The sequence below is a fragment of the Canis lupus genome, chromosome 15 (genome assembly GCF_048164855.1).
Source record: "Canis lupus baileyi chromosome 15, mCanLup2.hap1, whole genome shotgun sequence".
Classification (NCBI taxonomy): domain Eukaryota; kingdom Metazoa; phylum Chordata; class Mammalia; order Carnivora; family Canidae; genus Canis; species Canis lupus.
The window spans coordinates 20,517,524-20,533,255 of record NC_132852.1 but is presented as its reverse complement, the minus strand read 5'-3'; the positions used below and the strand labels follow the sequence as shown (position 1 = coordinate 20,533,255).

The window sequence follows — 15,732 nt, the reverse complement described above, 5'->3', positions numbered from 1 at the left end:
CTATGATTTTATAAACAGGCAATATCGTTCAGCCTTCATACTTATATTTTGAAGGGTACTCTTGTCTAATAGCATCCAGCCTATTGTTTGACATTTAGTTTGTTTTCAGTTTAGCCCAATTATAGCGTAGTCCTGCATTGTAGTCCCTTCTCCCCCCCATATTTAAGTTGTTTTCTTGTATTAGCTGTGGAGAGAGAGAATTACTGGGTCAAAACTCAGTTTTAGGTCTTGATGCAGTATTGCCAAAATACTTTGCAGAAAGGTTATGCCAGTTTACACTCTCACCACCACGGTGACTGAGAATTCGTTTCCCTTTGCTGTCATCAGGACTAGAAAGTACGTGTAATGTAGCAAATTTAATGGTCCCTTATTTTAATTTGCAGTTGGACTTCATTATTAATATTTTTATCATTTTCTGTTTACTGACTTTTTTTAAATTACCTGTGTATACTTGTCTGTCTTGGGTTTGGGTGTGTGCGTGCGTGTGTGTGTGTGTATGTGTATGTATTTTTGTTTTTTTCCCCCATGAATTCTTTATGAGGTAAAGATATTGACAGTATGTTTCACATTCTTTCAGATTTTTCCTGTTTTATCATTTACTATTCTTTACAAACGTAGGATTTACTTTTATGCGAAAAAAAAAATCTGTTAAACCTTTTCCCTTTTATTTCTGCATTCCATGTTTTTAAGATTTTGATTAAGTCCCATCCTGTTTTCCTGTCTGTCTGTTGTTTGATTTTTTAAATCTTCCTTATCTATTTTTAATCTACTTACTCTCTTGGTGTTTGGTACAAGGCAGCCTTTTTCAACTGGGAGGGTATTAAGCTCTTAAGGCATCTACTGTTTATTGTGGATTAAAACCTCTTCTATGTCTGGAATGGTACTGGGTATGTACCATCCTTGAAGAATTGAAAAAAATTGTTACTGAGCTCATTTTTCTGTGTTCTGTATTTGAGATGAAGGATTCTAGTTGAGAAATGCTATATGAAATCTCTAATCTTCAAAATTGTTAGCAAATTGTCTCAATAATTGAATAATCCTGTATCATCCTACATCATAGTATTTTTATGAGGATTACATGACAGAATGCTTATAAAATATTTAGCATGGTGCTTAGCATATAGTGAACAAAATAGGTGTTCGCTACGATGATTTTTCCTCATTACATTTTTCTAACTGGGTATATTTCAGGATTTCGTGGGGGAACTAATACTAATCTAATCATTTAGTTACTCAGTATGATTGAATATCTCTTGGGACTAGTTTTCTACCCTCCCAACCTCTATTGCTACTTTTGCTTTTATTTTTCAGATATTTAAATTTTTTATACTGACTTGTTTTGTCACATTTTAAGAAGAATCCCTTTGGGAATTCATTAAGTCCATATTTAGAAAAAATGGTATGTTTATAATATTTGTCTTCCCATCAGGGAAGATAGTTTATTTTTCTACTTAGTGAATTTTCCCTTACGCTGTTTTATAGTTTACTGGTGTTTTTTGGGGGGGTGAAATTACATTATTCCTAGATGTTTTCTTTTCTTTTCTTTTCTTTTCTTTTTTTTTTTTTTTTTGTCACTATTACAAGTGGCACCATTTTTCTCCAGTATGTTTTCTGTGTGCTTGCTGGTGATATTTTGACATTCTCTGTTTTTTAATGCATATTTTTTAGGAATACCACCTTTCGTCTTCTCAGTGTTAATATTTCTGTTTCATATTTTTCCATTTTGTAGAACTTTAAAAACAATGCTAAATAACTGATATGTGCCATTCTTATTTTGGTCTTTATCTTAATAGAGATGTCCTTACTATCTTATTTTAATATTATTGGCTATTGGTTTAAAGTATACTTTTTTCAACTCCTTAGAAGATTATTAAAGTAATATGTGCTCATTAAAAAAACCCACAAATAGTGTAATAATACATATAACTGTAAGGAAGCATCAGTGTATTTGTACTTTAAAAAAATTTTCCAAAAAAAAAATTTTTTTTTCCCAAATTAAGTGTTGAATTTTATCACCATTTTTTTGAGATAAAAATTTAACCTCTCTGTACTCTATTATTGATTACTCTGTAATCTATTACTCTATGCATATCTATTATTCTAGTAGATATTCTAGCATTAGAACATAGATAATTCCTAATTTGTCATGGGTGGTAATGCTTTTAATTTTTTCTCTAGTGAATGGGATAAGTTAGGATCTTATAGTCAAAGCAACTTGGATATGAATTTCTTTTGACATTTTTAGCTGAGTGACCTTGGCAAAATTATCTAACCTCTTTGAGTATTAGTGTTATTTGTAAAATCAGAAACCTGTTATAACCATACTAATGGCTTTCTCTGCCCCTTGGATTCTAGATAAAGTTATCTTCCCATCTCTTTCACTCAGTCTTTCTCCAACCTGCGCAGTTCCACATCCAGTGCAAAGCCACAGTCCTCCACGAGGTTATGTAGAAATCTCATTTCTGCTGATCATCTCTGCTTCTGAATGTCTGTTTCTACCATTCCTCTTTCTGTTTCTCATCTCTTTGACCCAGGTATGAAATTCAGTACCTTCCTTGATATTCACAAAATTCTTAGTATGTTTTGTTTTGTTATAGTGGGGAGAAATTGCGACTTTGTTAGACCATTCAAGATTTAGGCAAAACTGAGGTAGAAGCAATACAATTTAAAGCAGTAGGCAACATTTTTCTAAAATATTTTAGGCCACTGTATTTTTGCCCATTCACCCACCTAGGCCTGCTTTTCTCTCTCCCTGCCTTCTCTTTATCTTGCTTACCATATGTTCCTGTTAAAACCAAACCTTTCTCTATGCATAGCAGTTCTACCCTCTTTGAAACTTTGACACCAAACAAATTCCCAGGTCTTTGGGAGTATTAGGTTTTTTCCCTAAGAGCTGTTTTGGTTCAAGCCATTATAAACTTTTTTCTACATGATCATTGCTCTGCCTTTTAAGACTGTGTTCAATTAACTAAATAAAATAGCCTGGAAAGCGTGCAGGCCAATACACATAGTAGGTATTTTGAAGTTTTCCTTCCCCTTTCCATCACTCCAGCAACTTAACTTTAGTCAATCATAATGTGTATATGGCAGCTAAATTGATTTGTCTATATGTGGTTGATACTACCACTTTTTATTGCATAAACTTTTTTTGAGATTCTTTTATATCACTAAGTTTCAGGAGATGATTTAAAAATTAGTTTGTTTTTATATGTTAAAGATGTTTTCACTTATTTTACAGAAAATTAATTGGTAAAACTAGGATGGCCACAGGAGGAGGTCCTTTTGAAGAAGGCATAAATGATCAGGATTTACCAAACTGGAGCAATGAGGGTGTTGATGACCGACTCAACAATATGGTATGATAATTTATTGATGGTGTGTCATAATTACTAATATTAAAACGAAACTTTCCCCTGACTTAGCCAAATCAAATTCACTTAGACATTTTATAAACACATTTTTTTCTTTTTGACCAAGACATTAAATAACCCTGAGCTGTTTGTTAAACTAGTTGAAGACATTTTTGTTTGCAGGTAACAGATATCAACCCAAGTTAGCTTAAGCCAAAAAGGAGGTTTATTCTAAGTGTATAAAGATGTTTTATGGAAAACAAGTTAATTAAATGAAGCTGGGTTTTAGGAAGGGGTTAGAAAAAGGAACTAGAAAATTGTCAAGAATTGCACTTTCACTGCCCTGACTTTTTGCTTCTGTGTGCTTTTGCTTAACATAACTTTCTTTTTGCACACCAGCTTTCTCTCTTCTCTGGTTTATATAGTGTACTATGGCTGACCTTTCATTCTAAAGTTTTTCAGTTATCACTACAATTATATACTGACTAGTTATCTTTTAGTTCCAATTTGAAATTTTAAAGTATGATTATCCCACTTTGGATTAGAGATTATGCATCTCTTTTCCAATCATCTGTGGCCAGGAAGGGGTAGGGTAAGTTGAACAACAGGTTGGAAAGAACACTCAAACATGGATTGGGGTGGGCGGACAGTTCCTAGAGAAATAGTTGTGTTATAAATGAGGAGAATATCCCAAAGCGTTGTACGGTAGTAAAACTAAACAATTCTTTCAATATGGGTAAGGTAAGAATTTATATAGACCTTTTTGTTGAATGATCTAGGTTATGTGGGTATAACTAAGTAAAAAAAAAAAAAAAAAAAAAAAAATGTTTTCCTGGTAAAACATGAATCGTTTTTGTTATTTCATGTCAGGTCTTATATAGTACACTCTTGTCTATGAAAAGTAAGAATAGTTCTGTTTATTGGTTACTATATGCTAGGCACCATGCTAGTAGATATTTTATAAATGTCATTTTTAATCATGTTTTAAAGGTGTCACTATTTTAGAGATTAGGAAACGAGACTATGGGAAGTTAAGTAAATGGCCGAGGGTCACACAGTGAGCATTTCTTCAGATAGATAACAATAATTACTTTAGGATCCAGGTTGATTCTAGATCTGTCTTCTTATACACTGTTTTTAAAGGAAGCCAGTAAAGGTATCTATAATTATTTTCACTATCCAATTTATAAATAGTAGGTAGCCATTTTAGAAAATGCTTTTGAAAATATTCAGACTGAGTCTATGGTTGGATTTTGGGATTTATGTTTGTTAAAAATCTATGATAGAAAGTAATTATTTTCTGAAGGACCATCTGTGAAGTTTAGGTTAGATGTAACGGGGGGAAAGAAAACACAGTAGTAGAAGTAAGTAATTGTGAGGCTATATGTTTATGTGAAAAATATTTTGTCATTTTTATCTTTAAGACTGACTACAAATTTTTAAGCATATAAAATTACTTTTCTGGTTTGACAGAGGCTGGATTAACCTGTGCCTTTACTTTTTTAAAGGATTGGGGTGGCCAACAGAAGAAAGCAAATAAATCATCAGAAAAGAATAAGAAAAAGTTTGGTGTAGAAAGTGATAAAAGGGTAACTAATGATATTTCTCCGGAGTCATCACCAGGAGTGGGAAGGCGAAGAACAAAGACTCCACATTCGTTTCCACATAGTAGATATGTGACTCAGATGTCTGTCCCAGAGCAGGCCGAACTAGAGAAACTTAAACAGCGGATAAACTTCAGTGATTTAGATCAGGTTTGTGAAGCATTTTAAAAATGAAGTTATAACTATGGGAAATATTTAGAATGGGTTTAATAATTTAATAATAAAAAGTGAGCTCTTTATTTCCTTATTCTTAATTTCTTCATATATGGAAAGAATTTTAATTGGTGGTGGTGGTATTATGAGCTTTGGGACAGCAAAGGTTTTGTTTCTAAACTTGCTAAGGACAACTCTTTTGTGATTTTATTTATTACTACTACTCTATGACTAATGTAAATCATTTCATCATGAAACTAAATTTTACATGTTAGTGAGTAAGATTGCTATTAAGCAACAGGGAAGATCCAGTTTAGAATATTTATCATTGGCTAAGTGTGGGATGTTCTAATTACCTCAAATTAATTAATTAATTAATTAATTTTGATTACCTCAAATTTAAAATAAAACTGGTTGGTTTTATAATCACTGGAATAAAATTTGGAACTTAAAAGTAAATGGATATGATAATGAACTCTTAACAGATGTTTTATTGTCAACATCTGTGCTTTAGAGAGAGAAACAGTTTACCAAATATGCATAAAGCTATGTTCAAGTCTGGTACGATGATGGTGGTCATCATCTGCCATTTAGTTGTCTATTTACCAGTTACTGAACATTTACTACATACCAGGCACTGAGCTGAGCAGTTTTTCAGGCAGTGCTTCATCTAGAGAGATTCTAATGCTAATGTATATATTATGATCTACTCATTGGGTCCATAGCCCATACAGAATTTGGTAAACAAGTATGATTAGCAATGTAAGTTATAAATACAGTTCGTAGTCCTGGTACTTCATTTAGATTGATTTTCCTCATATTCATCAGTTGAATTATGTCTGACAAAATGAGGAATAAGAGGAGTTGTTGATCAAATTTTGATATTTTAGTAAAAGACTTTTTTGTAGATTTGAATCTTTTTTGAATCTTTGGACAGAGCTGTTTATGTTTACTTCCTGAATCAATATCTGATGATGAAACTAATTAAGAACATTGGCATTTTTTTTCATTGTTGAAAAATTAATGTTTGTGGGATTTGGTTTCTTTTTCATTTGTAGAGAAGCATTGGAAGCGATTCTCAAGGGAGAGCAACAGCTGCTAACAACAAACGTCAGCTTAGTGAGAACCGAAAGCCCTTCAACTTTTTACCTATGCAGATTAATACTAACAAGAGCAAAGATGCTGCTATAAGTCCTCCAAAGAGAGAAATGATTGGGTCAACACAATGTAAAGAGTTGTTTGCTTCCGCTTTAAGTAATGATCTTTTGCAAAACTGTCAAGTCTCTGAAGAAGATGGAAGAGGAGAGCCTGCAATGGAGAGCAGCCAGGTGAAAAATGTTTTCTTTCACTCTTTCTCCTTTCACGAACTTCAAAGCAGAAATATTAAGAAATTTTTATTGAGTTATGCACATAGGAATTTTAGTTAGGTATTTCCAGACTCTCCTCATTAATCTCTCAGATTTATTCAATCTAGTATAAATTTCTTTTTACCCAAAATGATTGTAGAAATGGCATATTGTAAATTAAAATCTTCTGTTTACCTGCCAATGTCTGTGTTGCCAATTTTTAGTAGAGAGGAGTTACAATGTGAGTAATTGTTGTAAGAATTTTCTTAAATCATTATAAATACTTTCAAAAAAGTATTTATACTTATAAGGAAAAAGTAAACATGAGAAAAAATTTACATCAGTAGCAGTTTAAAGGCATGCAGTTCTGTAAATAAAATTTTTTAGGTAATATAAATTAAAACCAGTTGTGAAATTTATTTATTGAAAATTTTAAATTCACAGTTTTTTTTGGTTAAATTCTAAATATGATTCAGATCTTTTCCATGTATGAATTCAAATGATAAAACCTAGACACATCTTTGGTTACTATATTTGAAATAAAAAAATATGTAGAAGTGTTGCTGTGAAATGCATTATGTTCAGTTTTACATATTCTTTATTTTCATGCTTTTTTTTTTTACTCCCAAATGTTTTTCATGCAGATTGTAAGCAGGCTCGTTCAGATTCGTGATTATATTACTAAAGCTAGTTCCATGCGGGAAGATCTTGTAGAGAAAAATGAAAGATCTGCTAATGTTGAGCGCCTTACTCATCTAATAGATCACCTTAAAGAACAAGAAAAGTCATATATGAAATTTCTTCAAAAAATCCTTGTAAGTTTTGGACCTTTTAAGTGATATATTGAGTTATATTTTTGGTATTATTAGTGTATACATATACTGATGACATTCTGATTCCACCCCAGAGGAGTTAATATGTTTTCAAAAAATCGTGCCATCCATTATAACATTTTCTTGCCCTTTTTAATAGTTGTATGATTTATACCACTAAAATATTTCAGGCTAGAGAAAATGAGGAGGAGGATGTTCGGACTATAGATTCAGCTGTGGGATCTGGTTCTGTAGCTGAGAGCACATCGCTAAACATAGATGTGCAGTCTGAGGCTTCAGATACCACGGTAAGCGGCTTTTTGGTAATTAAAAGTGCTGGAAATGAAGATTTAAACTTTTCCCCTATTTTTCAAGAGGATATCTTTTATAGGCATTCCTTAATGAAAAGTATATTTCAGGGAAGAAACCCTCAAATTGTTAATGCTGTATATATTCTTTTTAAACGTGGAAGTATAAAAGTTTTACTTAGTGACATTAAATGTTTTCATGGTTGATTTGAAAATCTAATGATTTGTGATCTGCTTGCAGATCTCTTGGTTTCATTAGCACAGCTTTACTCATTTTAAGAAGCATTGGGAAAGTTAAACTTCATCATGGATATAAGAGCTAGAAGTACAAAGTATCATTACTAAGTATATTGTCTCTTGGAAGAGTCCAAGTTCTTTTGCTATTGAGGACTCATTTGAAGGCCACTAGGATTTTTCACACCTTGGGCTAGCTTTGAACTGTAGCAAAATTAGATGACCTGAAATATGGAGATAAAGTTTGTACAGGGTAGCATTTACATTATGATTTATTCACGGTGAGAAAAACACAATTTCTAACTCTGTAAAATGAACTTTATCAAAATACTATCTTTTGGAAAAATAATCAGGGATTTACAGAACTTTGAGGAAAGCTTTGTAAAATAAACTTAGTTCATAGAAGGTAGTGTGCTTCAAAACATGCTTTCTAAGCGTTTTTATTTTAGCAGGTGCAACTATAACCATGCACTAGTAAACTTCAAAACCTATTACCAGTAAAGCTTTTCTTATGAAATGATGACCATGTGTGTATATCTTTTGTTTCTGAGATACGTTCCAAAATACCATTCAGCATGAGAAATTTGAGGGTTTGTTTCCTTTTAGTATTGGCCTGCATAGTTTCTTACCTGCATCCTTTCTCTTCCCTGCCCTTCCTAATTTGAAGAGGAAATTTGAATTTTTTTTCCTACATATTTTCACCAGGAGATAGATATTCATAGGACTTGATCCAAACAACTGTTGAAAATAGATTCTGTTGTGGGGAAATTGTCTGTTTACAGTGGTGCTGAGAATAATTTTTTTCCTCATATTTCATTCTAGCAGAAATGGAAGAGTTGGGGAATGTGGGTAAAGGAATTCTGTTGGGGAGGGGTGGGAAATGGTATAGTTTATTATTTTGATTTATATACTAGCATATAAAGTGTTCACCATGATGAGAATTTTTTTAAGCATAAAATGACATAATGAAAGTTGATATTAATAACAGCAGAATAAATATTAAAAGTGCTTCAGTTGTATAGTTTGGAAATTGCCTGCCTAGGATATAATATGATACTTGATTATAGTAAGCATTAGTCTAGTCTACAGAAATTTAAAAGTCTAAGTTTATTGCCACTTGGGGGAGGGTGGATTGATTTTTAAAGAGATGGACTGGTAAAATTTTTGTATTTATTCACAAGGCTGGCTTGTATGTTAAACAGGAGTTTGTGTTAAGAAATTAATATGCTACACTATTTAATAAAGGAGGAATCTTTTAGTCTGAGAATTCGGCCGTGCATTGAGGACAAACTAGGGAATTCAGCTTCACAAGAACAGGTTTCAGACATTGACGTTACCACAAGTCCAAAAGGGAAAGGTGACAGACCTCCTCAGAGTGACAGGGAACTGAGGCCTGATAGGAAATATAACCGAAAACGTGGATTTCCCTCAAAGGTATATTTCACAATATTAATTTGGGAAGTCTCTAAAATGAGCCCCTCTTTTGTTCACATTTCCTCTTCCTTATTTGCCTTTCTGTTGTTGCTATTACTCTTAAATATATGTTATTAACATGGCTAATTATATTGTAATTCGCCCTAGTAAAAATGCTCTCCCTTCGTGTTTTTATTCTTCTCTGCTTTCTTATACTCCATGGGTTATGTGTGGCAGCCGTATCTAATTTGTGTTAACAAAGGACTTAATCCATTTTCTTTTTTTGCTGTTGAGAACTCAGAACATTCTTAAACCTTAACCATTAGTTGCCTTTTGTTTCTTGATATTTGCATTCATGGATGAACATGGTACTTTTAAGTTTTGTTTTAATTCTGGTAGTCATTCATTAAAAAAAAATGGAGTAAGCTATTAGTTTCCCTGTTTTTTCTAAGAATGAAGTATTTTTATAGTGCTTTTTTTCCCCTTTTTTCCTTTTGTAGTGTATATTTTTGTTCTTGTTGAAAATGAAAACCTCTTCCATTCTTTCTCTTTCTTTTTTAGAAAAATACTTAAAAGTTGACTTGTCTGTTAATTGTTTCTGCTGGTTTATTTCCTCCAATTTTTGCTCCCAATATTCTTTTAATTTTCTGTGATTTGCATAAAGACCCTCAGGAAAGGTTTAAAGACCGCTCTTTGTGTAGTACACTTAAAACAAGTTTCAGTGAAAGCATTTATAAAAAAGTGTTCATATCCATTTGGCAAGAATAAAATACAGTTCTATTAAGTATAGATTATACTAATTTCTTATGTTTTTTTTAGTAGCTTGTATTAACTAGGATTAGTCTTTATTTTGTTATGTACATAATACTATTTTTCTGGCTGTTTGGAAACAACAAAGCCTCTAAGTATTTTTGCAGTCCCCCCCCCCCCCCCCGGCTCCTATAAGAATTTGAGGATACTGCTTGAAATCAGCTAAAATGATCTTACTATGAAGTAGTAAGCAAAAGGTGCCCAAAAGTAAATTAAGTAGCTGATTATTTTTAAAACTAGTAGCATTGGAAAAGAGAAAGTGTTATACAATAAATATTCTTTGGAACTTATTGTTCTCTTTAAGTCTGAACAGTGACAAACAGAACTTTTGAAGTAACTACAGCGTAGTATCATATCTGCCAGTTTTTTTTTTCTAAGGTGATATATTTATTTTTAAAAACCATTTTTCTGTTTTTCAGTTTCCTTGAATAGTAGCCTTATAAGTGAATATTACTCTTTACTGAACTCTTTTGTTGGAGGTTATTCAATTTGATTCTCTCTTAATCTTTCGATTCTTAGAGCTATTCTAGGGTAGTTCTTTGAATACTCTGTTCATAGTATTTTTTTTTATTAGGAAAACACTCATTCTCGCCAACTGACTTTATTTTTCCTCTGCTGTGCAGAATTGTGTTGTCCCCACCTCACCTTCATTCCCTACTTATCCTTTTAAGATACCATTTTCTGTTAGGAAAGAATGAAAAAAAAAAAGTTGAGATTCAAGGGCAGCCTTGAATAGGAAATGGCTTGATAGGAAATGGTTGATATTCTCCAGCTGCTTATAAGGACAGAATCCATTTTATGGAATATTTTATAGACATAACACTTAGCATAATTTTAAAAAAGAAGCCTTCCGCAAGTACCCATGCCCTCATCATTTTTCCATTCTCTCTTTCCTGCACATTTGCTTGCCGCTTTTAGAAACTTTATAAAGCTTTTATTGATATTATCTGCTCTCTTTTTTCTGATATTATTTTCATCATTTCTAGTTATTTCACATGGCCTAATTTTGTCTCCCAAACCAGATTGTTTCCTTAGACATTGTGTCTTAGGTGTTTGTATTTAAAACCATCTAAAGCCTGTAATTTTGGGGCAAGCCATCTGGTGTGGAAAACACTAACCTACAGCTTAGGAACCTGACTTGCCCTAACTGTGATAATTGGATAAATCACAGCTTTATCTTCTCTGGACTTACAGTTCCTCACCTTTTTCACATGAAAAAAAAAATGGAGTACATATTTTCTGAAGTACTTTAAAGTTACAAATGTATATTTGGATCATGAAGAATGATTGGAGGAACCTCTTGACTAGAGGAAAGGAAGATAAGAGTTTTCTGAAGTTGGATTGTTACCTGTATGCAACTTTGGAGTTCATGTCTAAGATATTTTTTTATCTGTAAACTAAAAATGTACATGTTGGAGGTGACTCAAAAAGTTTAAGTGAAAGTGAAAATATGTGTTTGAAGGGTGAATATATTCTTCACTTCTCTTTTGGATTCCTATTCCATGCACCATCTGTTTGGCATGTTCTAATCCTTAGGTATTTTTTTTTCCATTTTCTCATCTTTATATTTTACTGTAGTCACTTCTTGCCTCCCTCAGCTCAGATTTTCTGAGTATTAGTTTGAAATGTTACTTATATGGATGCAGAGTTTATTAAACAGTAATAAACTACTAATTTCAAAATTTGAGAATTCATTTTTGGATTAGTGAAAAATTTGAAGATAATTGTGTTTACTTAAAAAGTTCAGAAATCTTTACAATTTGAGTATCAGAGTTTTGCAAATAAATGTGACTAACAAGGATTAAAGTTCTTTTTAAAAATTTGCTTTTTAAAGGGTAAAACTCCAGAATGTTATTTAGTTAAACGCTTTAAAATTAGATAGCTTTAAGGTTACCTTGAGGTCTGAACTACGTATTTTTTAAATGGGAGGATTTTAAATTGGAATAAACCAGAACTAAGACCAATTTTGACAGGAATGAATGATGAATGTAAATGTTAGCAACCTAACTCTGCTTGCATATATATATATATATTTTTTTTTTTTTCTTGCATAATGTTGGGAGAGAACTGAGTACATAGAAGTTAACTTGAAAAGGGCTTTAATTTTTTTGGCAATTCAAGACAATGGGAAAATCTTCAATAAATACTGATTTGACCAAGATAGTTACTTATCTTCCATGTTCATGAAGTCTAGTCAGTCAGTACAGGATTGAGGCAGCACTGACTGGGCTTCTCTGATTTCTACATCAAATATTCCAATCATAGTCTTTCTACTTCCTTATGTTCTCAGACTCAGCTAAATGAGCATATTTTAAGAGAAAACATAATATCTTGGATACAAAATATGAAGTTTTCTGCTTTATTTTATGCTTATGGAATGAGATGCAAGTAAATGAAAGCTGTTTACATCAAGTTGCCAAGTAAAAATGTGTTTCTGCAATTTTTGTCCTTGATTAGAAAATAGTAGGTTTGTTTTCGTTTATTAGTGTTTTTTAATATTGCTTCTAGAAGTGGGGCAATATGTTTTTTTAGTCTGATCTTCAAGGATATTTTAGGATATTAACCTGGTATGATCTATTCTTCCTTTGCTGTAAGGCCTGGATTTGTGTGTGTGTGTAAATAGTAGCCTTATAAGTGCACACACTTGTGTGTGCTCACGTGCGTGCGCTCTTTTTGACCTTCTGACTTCCTTTTTTATCTTGGTTAATTCCTCTTCATGCTAAGCTGTTGCTTATCTTTTACTGTGAAATTATCTAGCCTACTTAACATGGCAGGCTATCTCTATGTCATCATTTTATTCTTACTCTTTTCTTCAAGTCTACTAAAACTGTATCTGGGATTGCGTATTTAATACTAATTTATCTTCTATATCTGTACTATGCCATTGGTAGTTGAAACAAGAGTATGAATTTTAATGATCAGATATATAAATATTGTTGGTCTTATTTTCCAGGCCAGAGATCCTCAGCAGGAGCCTATGGAAGAGATAGAAAATTTGAAGAAACAGCATGACTTATTAAAAAGGATGTTACAACAGCAGGAGCAACTGAGAGCTCTGCAGGGAAGACAGGCTGCTCTTCTTGCTCTGCAGCACAAAGCAGAGCAAGCTATTGCTGTGATGGATGATTCTGGTATGCTACAGCCTAGCATGTTGTTATAAGCAAGTCTCAATAATGGTATTGCAAGGTGGATGCTGGTTATTATATAGTCAGATCTTGATTGTTGACTAGTTTAGAAACCTACATATGAGGCTTACGCTGTCCTGTGCTTTTCTATCTCTGGTTATGCAGAAAAGGTTGCAGGGACAACACCTGGCCATCATACTGTACCGGGCAGCCAGCCAGCTCGCTCTCCTTTTCATCAGAGAGTACCCTTAAGAGGTAAAAGGGGCAGGCTGTAGTTCTGTTTTTGTACCTTGCATTGATAGGGCTCTTCATGGTTTTTTTCCCCACCTTCTGTACTCTATTCACTTGGGATTACCATACTTTTCTTGCCTACCAAGGGAAGGTCAAAACCTCAAGGGAGACAGTGAGTACATTTGTAGAGCTGCTTTAGCTTCTGATGTCCATAGTAGCTTTGTTGTGTCAGGTGCTCAGTTGTATACACTAGTTCCTTTGAACTGTATTTATATTCTATATATAGCTTTTCTGAGACTCAAACATTTTTTTTTTTTTTCACTTTTCCTTCTTCCTTTATAGCCATGTATCATTTAGGTAGAAATTGCATTGAATTCTTTAGTATTGAATCTAAATTTATAGTTTGTTTCATCATCTTCAAACCTGTTTAATTTTTCATGAAGTTGAAAACAACTTGTCACCTATTAAAACTCAGTAAAACTAAGGTATATTTTCCAGTCTGTTATCCTAGGGTACTAATAATTTATTTCCTGTGAACTATTTTATATTTTAGGTCCTCACTGAGGTTACCTTGTTACTACTACTCAATTTATGCTGCTGTCCACACCTAGTCCAGTGGCTTAGCCCTCTGATCTCTGTTACATATAATTTAATTATGCATTTGCATATGGAACTTTATGGCTTGCAAGTAACTTACTCTTTTGTAATAATTATATAATTGTATATCTTAACATGTATGTGTAATATATAGAAGTGATTACATATTTTTTCAACTCATTTTTTCATTGAAAAGTCCAGAGCTCATTAGCTTTTACATTTATATTTAGGAAATAGATAATTTAAAATAAAATATTTAAATAATTATTAATACTAGTTAATGGCTAATGACTAACCTTTTAAATATTTTCCAAGATCTAGATTTCAGAGATTTGCCTGAGGTGGTGATGTTATTTGAAATACTTAGGTTTATATCATCTCATTTTGATTATCACAAAATTGTAGATTAGTCATCAGTTTTTTCTCTTAGTCTTATTTTGTAGAGAAGGAGCTCTAACACAAGAGTTTGTGACTTGCCTGTACTAATATGAAATATTAGAAAGATCAGATTTCTTGAATTCTAGGTTAGAGGTTGTCTTTTTCTGAATATATGAACCTTTCCTTTTTCTTTGAAGTTAATGAGGCAGGCACCAGGAGAATGAACAAGAGTTTAAGATTAAATTTGTTTTTTATATTATTTCAAAAAGAATTTTAGGTTAGTAATTTTGAAATATTTTCTCTTGTATTTATGAGATTTCTGGTAAAAAACTAGAATGATAGTATTTAATCTTCTTGTATGTAAGCAAGGCAAAATAATAGTCATGGGAGAGTTCTGTAATTACTGAATTAGCAATGTTTTAGTTATCTACACTGGAATTTATTTCTTTTCAAAGTAGAGTTTGCAGTAGAAACTTGGGCTTCTGTTTAGCCCTGTAATTCTAACTTCTTATTGAAAAGGCTAATACGTTTCTTTAAAACAGAAGGTATTGGGGGATCCCTGGGTGGCTCAGTAGTTTGGCACCTGCCTTTGGCCCCGGGCATGATCCTGAAGTCCCAGGATCGAGTCCCACATGAGGCTTCTGCATGGAGCCTGCTTCTCCTCTGTGTCTCTGCCTCTCTCTCTTTCTCTCTCTCTGTCTCTCATGAATAAATAAAATCTTAAAAAATTAAAATAAAACAATTTATATAAAAAATTAAAAAATAAAAAAAAATTTATAGCCAATGTCTGTTTTAGAACTGGAAAGGATAAGCAAGGGTTGGTTGGGTAGTAGAGCAGTAACCATTATCAAAATTGTGTTCAGAATACTGCCTCAGGAATACTGCCATAGGAAGCTAAAGACTATGGTCTTGTAGTATGAGTTGTATCATATGCAGCTACTTAGTAAATTATCTGTTCTGCAAAGGTCAGCAAGCTGTGGCCAGCTGGATTTGGCCCACTGTGTAAAATAAAGTTTTATGGCATATATCCATGCTTGTTTGTTTATATATTTATGGTTGCTTTTTCCCTGCAATAGCAGAGTTGGGTAGTTGGGACAAAAACTATATTTCCACAAAGCCTAACACATGTACTATCTGAATCTTTAGGAAAAGTTTGCCAGCACCTGTCTTGATTCTGTGGGAGAAGTAAGGATTGAGACCTGTCAGTATCAGCTGTGGGTTTTTTTTTTTTCTTTTTTCTTTTTTCTTTTTTTTTTTATGATAGTCACTGAGAGAGAGAGAGAGAGAGGCAGAGACATAGGCAGAGGGAGAAGCAGGCTCCATGCACCGGGAGCCCGACGTGGGATTCGATCCTGGGTCTCCAGTATTGCG

General features: G+C 32.9%; 1 protein-coding gene across 50 annotated transcripts in view; it reads left to right on the top strand.

Annotated features, from left to right (window-relative positions):
- Nucleotides 1-15,732, top strand: part of PCM1 (pericentriolar material 1) — an 80,468-nt gene that overhangs the window by 8,047 nt on the left and 56,689 nt on the right. For 9 of the 50 annotated variants that reach the window (XM_072776148.1, XM_072776142.1, XM_072776138.1 and 6 more), the window contains 5 exons: nt 3,239-3,356; nt 4,859-5,104; nt 6,166-6,435; nt 7,098-7,268; nt 12,984-13,161. In XM_072776148.1, the coding sequence (XP_072632249.1) occupies nt 3,261-3,356; nt 4,859-5,104; nt 6,166-6,435; nt 7,098-7,268; nt 12,984-13,161 (961 nt within the window). In that variant the 5' untranslated portion in view covers nt 3,239-3,260. Of the gene's footprint in view, nt 1-2,355; nt 2,535-3,238; nt 3,357-4,858; nt 5,105-6,165; nt 6,436-7,097; nt 7,269-7,456; nt 7,574-9,052; nt 9,242-12,983; nt 13,162-13,320; nt 13,411-15,732 lie in introns of all 50 variants that reach the window. The other 41 variants (XM_072776122.1, XM_072776121.1, XM_072776116.1 and 38 more) reach the window with 13 other exon arrangements.